The sequence below is a fragment of the Mustelus asterias genome, chromosome 23 (genome assembly GCF_964213995.1).
Source record: "Mustelus asterias chromosome 23, sMusAst1.hap1.1, whole genome shotgun sequence".
Taxonomy (NCBI): domain Eukaryota; kingdom Metazoa; phylum Chordata; class Chondrichthyes; order Carcharhiniformes; family Triakidae; genus Mustelus; species Mustelus asterias.
The window spans coordinates 47,562,536-47,582,071 of record NC_135823.1 but is presented as its reverse complement, the minus strand read 5'-3'; the positions used below and the strand labels follow the sequence as shown (position 1 = coordinate 47,582,071).

The 19,536-nt window shown below is 44.5% G+C and overlaps 2 protein-coding genes across 4 annotated transcripts in view; one reads left to right on the top strand and one right to left on the bottom strand.

Moving 5' to 3' along the window:
• Positions 1 to 19,536, bottom strand: part of ift140 (intraflagellar transport 140 homolog (Chlamydomonas)) — a 118,283-nt gene that overhangs the window by 15,722 nt on the left and 83,025 nt on the right. For both annotated transcript variants that reach the window (XM_078240449.1, XM_078240450.1), the window contains exons 19-22: positions 8,097 to 8,274; positions 6,619 to 6,809; positions 5,267 to 5,362; positions 3,814 to 3,946 (exon numbers count right to left, since the gene is read on the bottom strand). In XM_078240449.1, coding sequence (XP_078096575.1) covers positions 3,814 to 3,946; positions 5,267 to 5,362; positions 6,619 to 6,809; positions 8,097 to 8,274 — 598 coding nt within the window. The remainder of the gene's footprint in view (positions 1 to 3,813; positions 3,947 to 5,266; positions 5,363 to 6,618; positions 6,810 to 8,096; positions 8,275 to 19,536) is intronic.
• Positions 10,565 to 19,536, top strand: part of tmem204 (transmembrane protein 204) — a 36,244-nt gene continuing 27,272 nt past the window's right edge. Inside the window, exon 1 of one of the 2 annotated variants that reach the window (XM_078240456.1) lies at positions 10,565 to 10,821. The gene's annotated coding sequence lies outside the window, so the exon portion shown is untranslated. The remainder of the gene's footprint in view (positions 10,822 to 19,536) is intronic. The other variant, XM_078240455.1, reaches the window with a different exon arrangement.

Sequence of the window (19,536 nt, the reverse complement as noted above, 5' to 3'; positions counted from 1 at the left end):
TTTTTTAACTGGTCGGTGCAACATCGTGGGCCGAAGGGCCTGTTCTGCGCTGTAATGTTCTATGTTCTATGTTCTATGGGTATCTAACACTGTTGTTTTAAAAGACACTCAATTAGGAATGAGTGTGGAGGCCCTTTGGGAAGATCCAAGCAATCGATCTCGACCCCTTATCTAATTCCCTTCCTCTTAAAGGACAGACGTAACATTGATAGGTCAGTTAGTATGGAGATGACGTGTGTTTATTAGTTACTGTGTACAATTGATGTCCCCTTCCCCCTAACTACAAGTATGAAACTTCACCCATGCCTATTTAGTGGGCCTCTACTCATTCCCTCCCACTCCTTCTACGTGTGTCCCCAGATTGCACATCGAAGGTGGAGGTAGCCTGCTCTTGACTGTGCCCTTTGGCCTGTGATGCTCTTGGTGGGCATCCTCTGGAGGGCTGAAACTGGAGGGGGCTGGCTGACTCTTGGGTGCCACAGGCGTCACCTGTCCTGTCCTGCCTGCTGCCCAGGAGAAATGCCAGTGTCAGGAAGGGGGGAAATTCAGAAGGACTGGTAAAGGCCTGAGTCTGCAAAGTTGAAGGTCCTGGGCTGGGCGCCAGCACTTCCTCCTCCTTTGGGGTGGTCGTTGGCCCCTGGATCACCCTTTGGGATGAAAGGGCAGCTGGAGTGAGCTCCAGAAGCCTCTCTGTCATCCGTCACTGCCAGTCCTGGAAGCCTGCCATTGGCTGTATCATGGTTCTGATGCCTTCAGCCATGGCCCTTAGCGATTGCGCAATGCTGTGGATGCTCTGAGTTGTAGTCCTGTGTGACTGGGCCAAGCTCTGAAATCGTCAGCAATTGTCCCTCAACGCCAGCGACATATCACATGTGTGACTGGGCCATGGTGCCCAGGGCCACAGCCATGGACATCACTGAGTGAGCCATTCCTTGGAAGTCATTTGTCATGGTTATCTTGGCCCAGGTTTTCCACTGTGGACACCATCCTTGAATGGGAGCAGGTCAACACTGCAATGCCGGCACCATCTCCTGTGAGATGAGGCTCCCAGACTCTTCCAGTTGTACCTGCATCTGTTGCAAGTTCACTGATGCCCACTCCTGTAAAGCCTGGCTCTGTTTTTGCATATTGACCATTAGTGGAATGAACATCTCCAGAGATTCAACATCTGCCTCTGACTGGCCACTCCCTTGGATGTTCCAACCTCCACCCAAAGTGCAATAGCAGCAGTGTGGTGCTCACCAGAGAGTGCCCCAGAAGCCTCTCCATGAATGTTTCCCACCGAGATGAGTGTCTCTGCGCTGGTGCTTGGTGCTGGTGAATGCGATGACAGGATGTCTGTGTCCTCCCTGGAGCTGTGGCCCGGGGTGCTCAGAGAGGTGGTATGGCGGGATGCAACCTTGGATGAGCCAGCTTCATCTGATGGAGATCCTGCAAGACAAAGGGCATGGGGGTCAGCTGGTGGAGATATCAAGCGTGTGGGAGATGATAGACTCACTTGAGTTGGGTCATCTAGATCAAGGTGCTTCGGGCTCTTACTTGCTTGGGACTGCCAACCTCGCAGTCAGCGGCAGATCAAACTTGGGTCCCACCCACTATTTCCAAGGCACTCTCCTCAGAGAGGGTGAGGACTCATATTTCGGGGATGTCCCTGCCTGTCTTTGGCCGCTCCCCCATGTTGATGAGAATTTGCCTATGGGGACACAAGGATGACAAAGTGAGGGGGTGGCCTTACTAGAATGGGGGGATGATAGTTGGTGGCATGTGTGGGCATGGGGCCTGGCCAATAAAGGGGTGCGATGTGGACTATGTGGGATGGGGTGGGGGGGGCTGGTTCTGATGAGGATTCTGTGTGACAATGTTAGAAGGTGGTGCGGTGGGATACAAGGAATTTAAGGTGAGATGGCAGAGGTTAGGGACATGAGTGATGCCAGGGGCAGGGAAGTGGACACTCACCTTTGCAGCCCGGAGCAGGTCATTCATCTTCTTGCAGCACTGCATGCCCACCCTCCTGGTGAAGCACCTGGCACTTACTGACTCGGCCACTGCTTCCCTTGCCTCTGCAACCTCGGCTGATGGCAGCCTCCTGCCAACTCTCGGGAAGAGGGTGGCCCTCCTTTCCTCCACAGCTTCCAGCATCCTCTCCACTTCTGATTCCAGGAATCTGGGTGCCGACCTTCCCCCTGCCATATTGCTGGCTGAAGTGAGAGTGCTGCTGAAGCAAGAGTGCTGCTGATGTGAGAGTGCTGCTGATGTGAGAGAGCTGCTGCTGAAGGGAGAGAGCTGCTGATGTGAGAGTGCTGCTGAAGCAAGAGTGCTGCTGATGTGAGAGAGCTGCTGAAGTGAGAGAGCTGCTGAAGTGAGAGTTCTGCTGATGTGAGAGAGCTGCTGAAGGGAGAGAGCTGCTGATGTGAGAGAGCTGCTGAAGGGAGAGAGCTGCTGAAGGGAGAGAGCTGCTGATGTGAGAGAGCTGCTGATGTGAGAGAGCTGCTGATGTGAGAGAGCTGCTGATGTGAGAGCGCTGCTGATGTGAGAGCGCTGCTGATGTGAGAGCGCTGCTGATGTGAGAGCGCTGCTGATGTGAGAGCACTGCTGATGTGAGAGAGCTGCTGATGTGAGAGAGCTGCTGTGTGAGAGAGCTGCTGATGTGAGAGCGCTGCTGATGTGAGAGCGCTGCTGATGTGAGAGAGCTGCTGATGTGAGAGAGCTGCTGATGTGAGAGAGCTGCTGATGTGAGAGTGCTGCTGATGTGAGAGCGCTGCTGATGTGAGAGCGCTGCTGAAGGGAGAGAGCTGCTGAAGGGAGAGAGCTGTTGAAGGGAGAGAGCTGCTGAAGGGAGAGAGCTGTTGAAGGGAGAGAGCTGCTGAAGGGAGAGAGCTGCTGAAGGGAGAGAGCTGCTGATGTGAGAGAGCTGCTGAAGGGAGAGAGCTGCTGAAGGGAGAGCGCTGCTGATGTGAGAGAGCTGCTGATGTGAGAGTGCTGCTGATGTGAGAGAGCTGCTGATGTGAGAGTGCTGCTGATGTGAGAGCGCTGCTGAAGGGAGAGAGCTGCTGAAGGGAGAGAGCTGTTGAAGGGAGAGAGCTGCTGAAGGGAGAGAGCTGTTGAAGGGAGAGAGCTGCTGAAGGGAGAGAGCTGCTGAAGGGAGAGAGCTGCTGATGTGAGAGAGCTGCTGAAGGGAGAGAGCTGCTGAAGGGAGAGAGCTGCTGATGTGAGAGTGCTGCTGAAGGGAGAGAGCTGCTGAAGGGAGAGAGCTGCTGAAGGGAGAGAGCTGCTGATGTGAGAGTGCTGCTGAAGGGAGAGAGCTGCTGATGTGAGAGAGCTGCTGAAGGGAGAGAGCTGCTGAAGGGAGAGAGCTGCTGATGTGAGAGTGCTGCTGAAGGGAGAGAGCTGCTGATGTGAGAGAGCTGCTGAAGGGAGAGAGCTGCTGAAGGGAGAGAGCTGCTGAACGAAGAGAGCTGCTAACATCTCATCTGAAATACAGCACCACTGGAAAGCTGTTACAAGGGAATCTAATTTTAAGACCATAATAGGTTGTGTACTCCTGTATAATTATAATGTCCAAATTTGAATGCAGTCTTCCATCTTCCTCTCAAGAGGATATTGGTTCATTGTAGAACTTTCGAAGAGTAAAATGTATATATGTTAAGTTACGAGATTAATATTTAAAATAAACTGCATGTGTACAGGCAATGCTACTATAGGGAACACTGCTATCCCAAGGCTTTCAGGACCACTGAATGCCAGCTGTGGAATGTGGCTGGTCAGGGTGAACTCTTTGCCTTCCTTCAGTGACAATGCCTTCTCCTTTCTTACCTTTTGTATATTGCCGAGGTAACAATGAACACGGACAAGGGAGAGATAGTCTTGTGCCTTCTCATAATATTTCAAAGCAGAGTCCATGTCTGCTTGACTTTCCAAGTATTGGGCCCACCATTTCCACAAGCTCCTGTGATCAACAAAGACAAAGTAAGAACTTGGCACAGTGGCTCTGCTGACAGCAGCTGTAAGCAGAGCCCAGTAAACCCACATACTAAGCTAATGGCTTAGCATTTTAAGAAATCACCTGCTGTAGTCAACAATAAGAAAATGGCAGATTTATTAATTGAGTACCGAGTATCAGTTTTCACGGTGAAAAATGAGGGCAAAATATCAGAGACGCAATGGGACATAAAATAAGTGAAGGACAGGAAAACAGTGGATTTAATATAAGCAAAAAGTTGGCCATGGAGAAAATAATGAGACTTAAGAAAGTCTAACCTCTTGGACCTGATGGTCTCGACCAAGGGTGCTTAAAGAAATAGTTGAGGAAAATGCAGACCTGTTAGACAGAATTTTCCAAAGCTCTGGATTCAGAAATTGCACCTTTGCTTTGGAAAATTGCAAGCTTTACTCCATTAAATAAGAAGGGAAGGAGAGTTTCTTTTTTTTAAAAATTTCACTCTTGGGATATGGACATTTACTGTCTACAAGGCAATATATTACTTATTATTAGCCCAGGCCTCTAAATTATTAGACCAGTAACATAACTACTGCACTACTGTGCCTGGTTTATATGATAATGCAATTTGATAGGAAAGATAAACTAATTTCTCTTGTGAGGGAATGTAGATCAAGAGGGCACAGCTTAAAATTAGAGTTAAATCATGCAGGAGTGAAAACAGGAAGCATGTTTTCACAAAAAGAGTAGCGGAAATCTGTAACACTTTTCTCCAAAAGTCTGATGGGTCAATTGAAATGTTCAAGACTGAGACGGATAGATTTTTGTAGCGTAAGGTGATCGATGGATATCGAGCATCAGTGGGTAAATGGAGTTGAGGTACAAATCAGCCATAATTTAACCATTTAATGGTTTAAGGGGCTGAATGGCCGACTCCTATTCATATGTGAAAATAAATCCCCTATTCACTCTATCAAAATCTTCTTTATTGCTAAGAAAACCTTGTTAAATCTTCTCCATCTTTTTTAGCCCAGTGAAAATGGTCCCAAATAGCTCAAGTCTCTCCTTATAACTATTCCCTGGTATCGCCCTGATGATACAAAATTTTACACTCTCTACGGCTGTAATATCCTTAATATTTGGGGTGGTCAAAGCTCAAGTGGTATTTAGTGATCTCGAGAGTGATTTATACAAATTTATCGTTACCTCTTTATCCTGCTATTCTATGCCTCTATTTGCAAAACAGACTAAATCTGTAACAAAACATGATCCAACATCACTTCAGTCACAGCATCAGCCCAATACTCTCTTAAGCTCTCTGGCACTCACTTGTCCTTTGTTTTGTTGACATATATTTCGAGTGTTTGTAGATCTTCTAGGAGCATCCTTGGTACCTCAAATCGGTGTGTGTCTGACTTTTCATAGCTGTTGGGAAATCAAAATGAGACACTTTATGGATCTCACAACCCTACAAAAAGGCTGCACTGATTTTTGTTCAAGCATTTTGCAGCTACGTTAAACCAACTGAAAAGTATAGGCTGGAAGTCCCTTTCCAGCTGCTGGAATGGTCCTACATCTCTCAACGCAGATATTGAGCACAATTCGGCACAAGGTGCTCTCTGTTGTAACTTAATTAAAAAGAGCCAAAGAATGAATTTGTTTGAGAAATATAATAATTGTAATCATCACAAAAGCAAAATACTGCCGATGCTAGAAATCAGAAAAGCGAACAAAGAAAGAACAAAGAGTTGGTGCAGACTCGCTAGGCTGAATGGCATCCTTCTGCACTGTAGGGATTCTATGATTCCAGACACTAAAGCTGGAAAAGCTCAGCAGGTCAGACAGCATCTGTGGAGAGAAACAGAGCTAACGTTTCAGGTTGATGATCTTTCATCAGAACTGAAGAGAGAAATGTAAGCGTTTTTAAACCAGCGGAAGGAGTGAAGAAGAACAAAGGACAAAGTCTATGATAGGATGGAGGCCAGCGGAGATTAAATAGCAAAGCTTTCATGATGCAACAGCCAAAGAGAGTGGTAATAAATATAATAAAGAAACAACGATTGAGTCCAAATGAGGCAATAGAAAGGCCAGCATGGGAGCAAGGTGCAGGATTAAAATGGCAAGCAACCAGAAGCTTGGGGTCGTACTTGTGAGCTGAATGGAAATGCTGTGCAAAGGGATCACCCCAGCCTGCATTTGGATTCCCCATTGTAGAGGAGGCCACATCATGAGCAGTGAATACAGTCGACTAAATTGAAAGAAGTACAAGCAACTCACTGTTTCACTTGGAAGGAATGTTTGGGACCTTGGACAGTGAAAAGGGAGGAGGTGAAAGTGTTGCATCTCCTCTGCTTGCAAGGAAAGTTGCCATAGGAAAGTAAGGAGTATTAAGAGTATGTCCTATCCATTTCACACACCTCGGCTCTCACCCTTTCCCTCCCTGCCAGAACTATAATAGGGCTTCCCTTGACCTCATCTTCCACCCCACCAGCCTCCGTATTCAATGGATCATCTTCCACCAATTTCACCAGCTCCAGGATGATGCAACCACAAAACACAACTTCCCTTGCCTCCCCTTTCAGCTTTCCGCGGGGACTGTTCCCATCACAACACTCTAGTCCACCTCTCAGTCACACCTAACACCCCTCCCCTACAGTACCTTTCCATTTGTACACACTTACTGGCTGAGTGCAAGGTGATGGTCCCCTAGAGCTTCCAGGTGTTTGGCATAATTGTAGTATGTTGTTCTCAGATGGACCCGGTCAAATCCCTCAGCATTTTCAATGGCCTTCTGCCACTGTCCTGAGGCCTGGTAGAACTTAGTAAGGAGATCAAACCGCTTACAGCTTTTGTAAAGTCTCTCTGCGTCCTCCTGCAAAGACACAAGCAAGAAAATGACTAATCAGTTGCAGGCTCACCTTGAATCACAGCATACTATACCATACAATTCACTGAATATCTTCCACCTTCATCAAGGCTGCAATGTCTTGTGAATAACACTATGTACACAGTCCAGTGATACTGGTGTTGAGGAAGTGACCTGTGTATTTAATATATTAAATGCAGTGTCACTCCATCAGCTGAATATAAGGGTGGTCGTGGGTATTAGATGTGATCGGGGAGAGTAGAATAGTCCTAAGGTTACTAAACTGGTAATCCAGAGGCCCAGACGAATGTTCTGGAAGCATGAGTTCAACCTATTTAATTCCAACAATAAATCTTGAATAAAATGAGAGTCTCATTCATAGCGATCATGAAACTAGGGGATTGTCATAAAAACACAGCTGGTACTCTAATGTCCTTCAGGGGATGTAATTGTCTTCCTCACCTAGTCTGTCCTATATGTGACTTCCGACCCACAGCAATGTGACTGACTGTTAACTTTCCTCTGAAATGGCCTTGCAAATGGCTCAGTTGGGCGGGATTTTCCAGCTGCACTTGCCCCAAAACCGGAAAATGCCGTCCGAGGTCAACAGACCTTTGCATGGGCCAATCCCCGCCCGCTACGATTCCCATGACGCGTGGGAAGGAAAGATTTCCCCCAGTTGTATCAAACTGGTGTAGAAAAGATTAATAGGAATAAAATAAGGTGGCATTGACCAAGAGACTGGAAATGACAAAGACACACCTGAGGTACAAGTGAGCTGTGTGATGGAATACATCCCACTTGCCTGAATGAGTGCAGCTCCAAGAAGCTCAACACTAGGGAGGACAAAGCAACCCATTTGATCCATCACCTGCACACTGATAGTAATATGTACCTTCAATACTGCAGCAATTCACCAAGGTTCCTTTGATAACACCTTCCAAACTTGTGACCTCAACCACTTGAAGGAACAAGGGCAGCAGACGCATGGGAACACCTCCACCTGCAAGCAGCCCTCCAAGTCACACATCACCCTGAATTGGAACTATATTGTCATTCCTTCACTATCGCTGGTTTCAAATCTTGAACTCCTTTCCAAACAGAACTGTTGGTGTAATACACCACATGAACTGCAGCAGTTCAAGACGGTGGCTCACCATCACCTTTTCAAGAGCACTTGGGGATGGGCGATAATTCTAACCTTGCTGGTTATGTTTACATCTCAAGAATGAACTGTAAAAAATTAGAAACAGTGTATTTTACCATGAACCCCAGGCAGCTTCTGTCACATACCAGCATTCCCAACTGTACTGCAAGCATGGCCACTCTCGCATCCAGTTCTGGCTCCTGTTCAGCCTCTCGTAGCGCTCTGGCTCCCCTGGCATGGCCCATGTTCCCCAAACATACCTTGGCCACATCCAACCTCCGAGTTTTCACACACATCTTGGCCATATTCTCCCACACTGCCTCACTGCAGGGTAAAGAATGAGAGTGTTAAACAACACAACCACTGTTCTCCATCACGTTACACATTGCTTTAGCAACCTCTTACTCCCTTAGGACCCACTCTCTGGGCTCAGTTTAAACTGGATGACATTCGAAGAAAATAGATTTTAATTTATTCCAAATGACCTGGTACATAGATTGTAATCGAATGCAATATTAATAGGGATGCTGACCAACACTGTTATATACAGGATATGAATCATTAGCTGGCAAGCTGTTAATGGCTAAATGATTAAAAACATTGTCACAAATTTCATTATGTTGGTGATTCTTTACATAGTAAATGTACAGATTATCAAAAAAAAACAGGAAGAGGGATAGTAGAGACAGATTAACACCAACCATGAACAGAGGTCTTGCAAAGCTCACCACTGATTAACACGTTCATGGTAGGCAGCGATCAATTCTGTACCTAATGGCTCATTAAAGCATTTCTTACATTAAGGTTAGCCTGAGATATCCTCAGTTTATTATTAAAACCACAAGTGCTTTTATCCATTTCAGCACTGAGAATTGCACCCAACGCAACAACCTCTGTCAAAATATAGGAACATGGATTGTCTCTTCCTCTTAATCGAAGTACAGAATTAAGTGCATCATTACTCATGGGTACCAGACCCATCATAGCTCAGTGACTCAGTGAACTACAGTGCATAATATGAATGAGCTACGATGGACTTAATTCCATTCTCATTGGACGAAGGGGAAGAGACAATTCAGTTCTTACAATTCTGAATTCATTGGGAGACAATGAGGAATCCACTTTGTATTAAGCTTAATACTAAGTATTAAGATTAAATACTTGCAGAATAATGCTCTCATTGGCAGCTTTCAGAGAGGCCACAAACAACCTGACCTCGAGGTTAAACAATACATTGATTACATTTAATTATGAACTTTCTCACGCTTCTTGCATGCCTGTAGATTACTTCATCTGTAGCACAGCCATAATTTGGTACATTCTATGCTTTGTTTAGCAATGCGATTTGGAAAGATTTTAGAAAATGGATAAGAATTTAATGCAAGGTACCATAGAATCTCAACAGTACAGAAAGAGGCCATTTGGCCCATTGAGTCTGCGCCGACTCTCCGAAAGAGCATCCCAACCAGGCTTTCTCCTTTGCCCTATCAATAATCCTGCACATTTACCATGGCTAATCCACCTAATTTACACATCCTTGGCCACAAAAGGGCAATTTAGCATGGCCAATCCACCCAACCTGCACACCTTTGGACTGTGGGAGGAAACCGGAGCACCCAGTGGAAACCCACGCACACAAAGGGACAACATGCAAACTCCACACAGTCACCCAAGGCTGGAATCAAACCCAGGTATCTGGCGCTGTGAGGCAGCAGTGTTAACAACTGTGCCTTCGTGCCACCCTTAGGTAAGAAAGTGAAGCAAAAGGAAGAGGTCTTGAGATCTGTGCTTTAGGACTGCAATGTGGTATTTTCTGGAGCAAATCATTGCTGGGTGTTGCCTGTGAATATGTTCACTTAACCCTTAATAGAGGTGTTTAGAACTCTCATTCTTGATACACAGACAAGGACTTATAAGCTTCTGTCCGCCTAGAATAGTGAGGCCGATGAAGAGCACTCATAGTCTCAAGTTGAGCTAAGAGCACCAAACAGAACTGAAATAGCTACCAGGGGAAGACTGGGATTGCAAAATTGCCTCCAACATATGGAGAACAGTCTTTGTTGTTTTACTGATCTCTTTTTTCATTCAATGAATGAAATTGAATGTTAACTAAAGACAGATTGTGAACTGAAAGCGGGATCAATTTGGCATGTTGTAGAACTCAGGAGTTTAACCTGCCTATCAGAATCCCATTGTTTGATGCCGGACAGATAATGGAGAAAAGGGTCCAATAACTGAACAAAGTCCAATTAATTCCAGAAAAACACAGAGCCGATCCCAACAGAGTATTTCTTGGCAGAGTGGCTGTATGTTTATCAGGATCTAACTGTATCTGTACAAAAGAGACCTCCTGCTGAATGTTTTTACATTTGCAGATAATCTTCCAACAGCATAAGCACGAGATTAAAACAACAGGTAAAAGTGATTTGCATCTTGATGTGATCAGAATTTGTTAGACCATTTTTGTTATATTTTCCCTCATGGTTGAGAAGATTTGAACTGTTTCTTTCTCCCTGCCCCCAACACCCCTCCCCCAGCATTTCCCAGACTGGTTTCCTGTACGTCAGAGCTCACAGCTGGGAGCTAGCTGGATGCTGCTCACTCTGGGAGACTTACTGAAGAATAATTCAGCGCACACAGAGCTTGCACAGCAGCCTTAATCACAGCAGCGTGTGTATTCCAGTGCCCAATATTAAAGGGACGCTGCTGCTTTTCTATTTGTCTGCTGATCTTGTGCTAGCACAAAGGCTAATTGTTGAAGCTGAGAGTGTTGCATCTTTTTTCTAGGATGGGATCAAGTTGTAAACTGAGTTCACAGTAGAACCACAGACTACAGTTAGCAACAGATGAAGAAGTGGACTCGCTAACTGGGTAATCTCTCCTTCTTACTTACAATCCATGTAACTAGCAGTAAATCTGTGGGTGTTCTGATTGTTTGGGGCAATTTAAACTTATTTTGAATCTAACCATTCTACAATTTTGCTGATGGACTATGTTATTCACTGAGATAAGTGAATGCTTATGCTGTTTAAATAAGCACTTTCTATAGAAGGGAGAAATAGTTGGAGTGACTGTAGTTTATTTTACCAAGTTTTATAAGTGTACATGCAGCTAGTATTTGAACAGTACTTTTCTTAAAAATTTCTAATTAGAACCCATTCTGCATCCTATGAATTTGTAATTTAGCATTACTTAAGGAAATTTGGAAGGACGTTTTTTTAAAGTTAGTAGTATCCCTGGCTGCTCATCACAATGAGTGTTGATAGGTGGGGAAACAAAACATTCATCTGTAATCAATTAAATTGAAGCTGACTTTCTTTTGGATGAGAATTATTAGTGAATTTCTATTCCCCCTCCCTAACATTGTTGTGTAGCACTCAGTATCATAGAGTTGCTCTTCCTGGGCTATGTATTTGGAAGCAGACAAAAGACACTTTGAAAACCATGAAGAAAATGTAATTCTGCAAATCTGATCTAGAGATTGGGAGAAGCAGAGTGCTCCAAAATCATAGCTGCACTGAGGACAACACATACAGTGGCCAATATTCCTGCAATATATAATACTGTTTGACAATGCTCATGCTGTGTTATACAATGTAAACTGATAGGGATATTGGGAGATAACTCCATCATTGCAGCATCATTCAACCAAAATGAACAGAGGCTCCATTGAAGCGGAGGTCAAATTGGAAATTAAGTTTCAGTGTTCACCCAGATCTGCAGCCTTGCTATTCTAAACCACCTATTTTGATTTTCTGCAAAACTGCATGCAATTGAAGGAACCAAGGCACCGCTACAAGGTATATAGCTATGAGTTGTCCAAAGTGCTGTGCTGAATACAGCTCTACTTAAATTCCTTATTTTTATTCAATCTTATCCAAGTTTAAAGCCCTAAAGAAGCCTGTCCAACACTTAATGAGTAGTCAGAACATTCTTTAGCTACACCTCTGCTTTTCTGTACTGACTGGGTTGAGGTGAAGACTTAAATGGTGGCTTGCTATAGCTTTAACATGATCAATACACTGACACTAAAACACTTGATGTTTTAAAACATTGACCCAAGTTAGTAAACTCTAAATGGCAGTCCAGTGAAGGCTGTCCACAACCGTGTCACATGTCTGTGTGGAGTTTGCACATTCTCCTCGTGTCTGAGTGGGTTTCCTCCGGGTGCTCCGGTTTCCTCCCACAGTCCAAAGATGTGCGGGTTAGGTTGATTGGCTATGCTAAATTGCCCTTAGTGTCCTGGGATGCGTTGGTTAGAGGGATTAGTGGGTAAATATGTAGGGATATGGGGGTAGGGCCTGGGTATAATACTGTTTGACAATGCTCATGCTGTGTTATACAATGTAAACTGATAGGGATATTGGGAGATAACTCCATCATTGCAGCATCATTCAACCAAAATGAACAGAGGCTCCATTGAAGCGGAGGTCAAATTGGAAATTAAGTTTCAGTGTTCACCCAGATCTGCAGCCGTGTCTGCTTGGGTTTCCTCTGGGTGCTCTGGTTTCCTCCCACAATTTGAAAGACGTGCTGGTTAGGTTAGGTGCATTGACCCGAACAGGCGGATTGCCCTGGGGAATTCCATAGTTACTTCATTGCAGTGTTAATGTAAGCTTTACTTGTGACTAATAAATAAACTTTAACTTTAATACTGATTATAAAACACTTTGAGAGGTCATGAGTTGTAGACTCGATGGGCCGAATGGGCTCTTTCTGTGCTGTAGAGTTTCTAAGATTCTAAGATGTACAACACAGGCTGAAGGACTGGGGAAATTACAATAAAACCAATTAACTGTATGAGCTGTTCATCGTACATCACATCCACTCACCAAAACTGAACATTATTTGCAACATGAGATTAAAAGATGACAAGGAAGTGCCATTGTAATACTTGAAACAGTATCAGGAAAAAAAACATGTGTGACGCAAATAGTTGTGAGAGAGAAAGAAGTGGTACCCGTACATAGATCTGAGACAGGTTACAAAACTACCGGTTATGTCAGCATTTAGTTTACCCTGTGATTTGTATATTTTTTTAAATGTTCCCTGGTTTGGCATTACATTATAACCAGCAGAGTAATAAAATAGGGTAATTGCCTACACTACAACACTGACTACGCTTCTAAAGTATATGGCGGCACGGTAGCACAGTGGTTAGCGCCGCTACTTCACAGCGCCAGGGACCCGGGTTCGATTCCTGGCTTGGGTCACTGTCTGTGTGGAGTTTGCACGTTCCTCCCGCGTCTGCTTGGGTTTCCTCTGGGTGCTTTGGTTTCCTCCCACAATTTGAAAGACGTGCTGGTTAGGTTAGGTGCATTGACCCGAACAGGCGGACTGCCCTGGGGAATTCCATAGTTACTTCATTGCAGTGTTAATGTAAGCTTTACTTGTGACTAATAAATAAACTTTAACTTTAATACTGATTATAAAACACTTTGAGAGGTCATGAGTTGTAAAAGGCACTAGAAATTCAAGTATTTCTTTCTTCTTTCCTTTGTTTAGTCAGGGAAACAGCGATAAAATAAATATGTTTACATAACAGATGTCTCTAAATTCACCCTTCACCTAAATCCAGTCACAAAATTGAAAGATGATGAATGTTGGAATTCTGACAGCTCCCAATTGCACATCTGTTATTCTACTTTATCCTGTACAATGATTGAAGTTTAACCAGAAATATTTCAGAGACTGGACAGAAGGCATCTTCTGCATTTTAATTGTGAAATGCAATCCACAGAACTGAGTATAGTTCTGAATTTTTTCTTCCATTGAACATTCCTGGAGATGTAGTTTCTTCACTGTTGATAACATTCCAATGGAGAATGTAGAGTTAAATCCCTGTTTGCCAGTCTGGGTGTGAGTGCTAACTTGTGCCAAATTGTGACATTGTGAACCCATCCTTGATGCTTTGACTCTTCCCAACTCATTTCACTTGGTACTGTTACAGCCAGTGGAGATGAAGTTAAAAAATCATCAGGTAGACATCATCCTTTCAGATTTCATCTCAAAGTCAGCACTTCTGACAATGCAAACATCCTTGATATTGCATCGATTATATACTCAGGTCCTGGAGTGTGATTTGAACCCAATGACTTTAGACTTGAGCCAAGATGACACAAGAGTGCATTCAAACGTATGTCACATAAGCACAAAGCCAATGCTTCCAACTCATTGTCCTATTCCAACCTCCTGGCCAGGGATAATGAGGAATATTTAGTTATCAAGCTCTTCACTGCCTGACCAATCATTCATAATTAGTTTCAACCTTTTGCAGTTACGAGATGAAATGGCCTACCAGTCTATCAACTTAGGGCAATCTTATATTCTGACATCGAACAGAGTGGGTGGTTGGTTTCCATGTTACGTGCTGCCTAAACTCTTTATTACTTCACTACAGTCAAATGTTACTGAGAACTGTTTTCTCATTTAACAGTTTTACTCCCAGGTGAAGTTCACTGTTTGTGTGAGCCTCGGTATGTTTGTTATCTGAAGGTGATTGGGAGGAACAGTTAGTGCTTGGGCATTCATTCAAAGAATGATTGAGCAGTGATTTTGCCGTGGTTGTATGAGAGGAAGACTAAATATAGGCTCACGGAGGATGTATGAATGGTTTTCATGTACTCAATCTTCTATAGGTCAAGAAAATAACATAGCTTCCAACTGGCAACAATTGGGAGCACATTGAAAGAGCATGACACATAACCAGCAAAAGAGTCCTCCTCCATCCCAGACTTGACGTGTGTTGAGGCATTGCATTCCTGCCTATCTGTGGTATCACAATGAAAGGGTTAAACTAGAGAGATTGTGGAAAAATTCAAAGTCTTTGTGCTCAGGATTCTTCCTGTGTTCTGACTTAAAACACAATGATGACCATATGTACCTAACCTGCAGGAAGCAGCAACTGGCTTTTAATAGAGAGCAGATGTGTAGGGGTAATAGAATTTAAATAGAAAAGTGCAGAAACTATTTGTGGTAACAGTAATATTGTGTCGTGATGTACTCTGGATGTACGAACTATGAAACAGGATGAAGTGAATCAGGCGGATGCAACACATGAATGGTTTACTGTAAATCCCAAATATAATTCATTTACTGTAAAATCTGATGTAGAAGTTACACCTTTAAGGCCTCTAAATATAACTGGGTCATGCAGTCTGGATATACGCTGTATTTCACTACTTTCTATCTTATGTTATCAGGCTGGCTGTTAGAAGTTAAAAAGAGCCACTAAAAACCCTTTACAAACTGCCAGCTACAGACTGATTTGAGCGACCTGCCCTTTCCACATCTCAAGAGAGTCCATCTCTCTTGCCTTCTAACTTCCTCATGGAGGCTGAATTTGTCCCCCTCACTCAGCCAGTAATGTCTCCCCAGTGAAACAAGAAAGTTAGAGGTTTGTTTAGTCTGATTTTTAAGATTTTGCATTGAAGAACATACAAATTCAGTGGATTGAAAAGACTGGAGGAGGAATTTCCCCAGCCTAAGGCAGACTGAAGCCGGGATCGGGTGTGGGACAGGAATGTAGACTGGGAAGCAGAGCACAAATACGGAAAGCATTGGATGGATATGGGATCATGGCAGGAACAGGATGGATAAAGGATAGTGACAACAACCAGGAAAGAAATAAACCACTTGTTGTAGCCATCCAGTTCATTAGGATTTGGGACATTTTAGCCAATTAGTTATTTGGACCATCCACGTCACAGAGTTATAGAATGGTTACAGCACAGAAGAAGGCCACTCGGCCCATTATGCCAGCACCACTCTCCAAAGAAACAATTTACCGACTGCCACTTCCCATCCTTCTCCTCATAGCCTGCACATTGTTCTTTTTCAGATAATAATCCAATTCTCCCTTAAATGCCTCAATTGAAGTTGCCTTCACCATTCTGTCAGACAGTGCATTACAGATCCCAATCACTCACTGGGCGGGATTTTATGGCTTCGCTCATTCCGAAACTGTAAAATCCTGCCCGAGGTCAACGGATCTTTCCATTGTCCGTCCCTCGCCCGGTCCGATTCCCATGGCGGGCGGGAAGGTAAAATTCTAGCCACTGTGTGAAAAAGCTTTTTCCTCGTGTCTCCATTACTTCTTTTACCAATTAGCTTAACTCTTTGTCCTCTTGTTCTCAATCCTTCCACCAAACTATGGGGGTGATTTTCAGCCCATGTCCGCCACCACAGAAAATGATGATGTGGGCTGAAAATCTGGAGAGAATCAGGAAACACGATGCTTTCTGGAGAAATCATATTCCAGGATTTTCCTCGCCCCTCACCAATGATATTGCGAGGTTCATGTCCACAAAGGGTGAGAACCTCATTTTAATATATTTGAGTAAATCTTAATATAATTAACAGGCCCCAAACATATTTTCCCCCTCGCCATATTTTCAAACCTTGCTGACCTGATGTGACGTCAACAAGGTTTACAACAGGTTCATCCAGACATGAACCTGTCATGAGGATCCCTCCAGGGGCGCAATGGTTATTATAGCCCCTGGGGCAGGGGGGCATGCTGTGGCACTGCTCCCTGGCACTGGCTGGCACTGTCAGGTTGGCACTGCTGTGCTGGGGCTGTGTCAGGGCGGACCCTAGTGGGAGTCTCATGGAGGGCGGCGTCATGTATGTGTCGAGGGGGAGGGTGAGGGACAGCGTGCGCTGAAGGGGGGAGGAAATGTCTGTGATGATCGGGGTGAGGAGAGGTAAATGCTGGTGATGACAGTTTGGGAGGATGAGGGTGGGGGGGGGGGGGGGGGGGTGCCTGATACCGCTGTGGTGGGGTGGAGAAGTTATTTTGTTTGCTCTGATCGGGGCACCCTTTTTTTCTCTGTGGAGCTGGCTTTGCCCGTGTCTTTAGGTCCTGCCCCTGAATATGACGGCGTGAAACGCGCCCTCCTGCTTTTTTCTGACAAAGTGCCATAAGATCTGGGAGAGAAAATTTGCCTGTTTTTCTGAAGAGAAACACACCGGTTTTCAGTCAGAGCCTGACACATTGCCATTTTTTGGTAAGATTCTGCCCAGTTTTGCCCCTCATGATTTTGCATACCTCTATCAAATCTTCTCTCAGTTTTATATTCTCCAAAGAAAATTGTTCCAACCTCTCCAGTCTATTTATGCAACTGAAGTTTCTCATCCCTGTAACCATTCTTATGAATCTTTTATGCACCCTGTCTAATGCCTTCACATCTTCCCCAAAGAACTCCAGCCAAGGCCGAACTAATATTCTATGCAAGTTTAGCATATCCTTCTTGTTTTTGTACTCTACACCTCCTATGAATAAGGCCCTGGATGCTATATGCTTTACTAACTGCTCTCTCAACCTGTCCTGCTACCTTCAATGATTTATGCATACATACATCCAGATGCCTCTACTCCTGCAACCCTTTTACAACTGTACCCTTTATTTATATATAATTCTTCCTACCAAAATACAAAACTTCACTGCATTAACTTTATTCTGCCACATTCCACCAAACTGACAGCTTCCTTTGAAGTTGTACACTATCCTCCTTATTGTTTATAATACTTTCACATTTCGTATCATCTGCAAAATTTGAAATTGTGCCCAAGGTCTGGGTTGTTAATATATGTCAGGAAGAACAAGGATCCTAACACTGACTCCTGGGGAACTCCACTATTAATCTTGTTCCAGTCTGAAAAACATCTATTAACTACAATTCTCTGTTTCCTGCTACTCAGCCAATTCCATATACATGTTATTACTGTCTCTTTTATTCCATGAGCTATAACTTTGATAAAGTTCCACACACCAAATGCATTTTGGAAGTTCAAGTACACCACGTCAACTTCATGGCCAGGATTCTCCCAAATAAAACTAAGTGCTCAACGGGTGGGAAAACCTGAGTGTTCCCCGCCCGTTTTTTGGGCATATTTACCAGAATTAATCTCCGACACTGAGCAATACAGAGTGCCATAGCGTGATTCACTCTGAAAAGCAGGGGGCGGGACCTAACCCACCCGAGGGGCCAGCAGCATAATGCTGAGTGGGCTATTGTGCATGCACCGATCTGTCAATGGGGAGATTGGCGCAATTGCATTGGACTCCTCATCACCGGCTTCCCGATCTCTGGCCAGTCCCACAATCCACCGATAGCTGGCCTTCCCGACCCCCCCACCCTGATCGCTAGCCTACCGGACCTACCCAGACCAGCCCTGATTCCCCCCTCCACCCCGATGACCAGGTCCGAAACCAACTCCCCCCATCCCCCTCCAAAGCCCAGCCCCAATCCCCTCCTCCCTCCCTCTCCCAATGCTCCAAATGCAGACGGCAGCAGATCTCCCCCCCACCACAATGATCATCCCCCAATAGGTAACGCCCCACAGTATGCCCCACCTCTCTGGCCCTGCCTGCTTGGCACTGCCTGGTGCCCAGTGGCAGTGCCAGCTGGCACTGCCAGGCTGACATAGCCCAAGGGGCACCTCCCCCCTTGCCTCCAATCTCGGTAGTGGGGAGCAGTCGTAAACCCCACTATGGGGGAAGGGAGGGGAAGACGCTAGCGGACCCGGGGAATACTGTACCAGGCCCGCTAATTATATGGAAATGGAGATTTCCATATGATGATCAGCTCTGTGCCGATTTCCGGCATGGAGCTGATTGTGCTAAAAAAAAATGTGCTTGGGAGACTGAACCTTGCTAAAGGCCTCCTGCCCGTGTCTCCCAGCCTATTACTCTCATCAATCCATTCTGTTACCTCGTCAAAAAACTCCAGCAAGCTAGTTAAAAACAATTTGCTCCCCTTCATTAACCTGCATTTGCCCAAATAACTATTAATTTTGTCACAAATGGTTGTTTCTAGAAGCTTCCCCACCACTGAGGTTAAAATTACTGGCCTGCAGTTGCTGGGCTTGTCTTTATATCATATTTTGTACAAAGGTGAAATATTTGCAATTATCCAGTCCTCTTGAAAATTGTGGCCTGTGCCTCTGCAATTTCCACTCTCACTTTCCTCAGTATTCTTGCAGGATTCTCATCTGATCCTGGTACTTTATCGACTTTAAGTACAGACACCGCCTTATCAATTTTAAATCCTTCATCTGTGTGAACTACATCCTCTTTCACCATGATCTGAGCAACATCTTCTTTCTTGGTAGACAGATGCAAAATATTATTTAATACCTCAGCTATGCCCTATGCCTCCATGCATAAGTCTCCTTTCTTATATCTAATCAGACCCACACCTTTTAACTCCTTTTTAATACTTATAAGCTTATCGAAGACTTTTGGGTTCCCTTTTATGTTCACTGCCTGTCTGTTTTCATTCTCCTTTGATTTTTCACTTCCCCTCTGAGCTTCCTATACTCAGCCTGGTTCTTCTTTGTATTATCTATCTGGCATTTCTCATGAACACATTTTTTCTTCTTCATCTTAATTCTATCTTTTTTGTCACCCACATTCACACCTCATTAGTCAACAATCCTGTCAATGAATGATCTCAGACCAATCCATTCTGAGAAAATTTACAGAAGGACGCCACATTCATTGAGACAAAAGTTTCATTATATATCAAAGATTGACCGTACATTGAGATTGTACCTCCTCTTATCCTTATAGACCACAAGTTA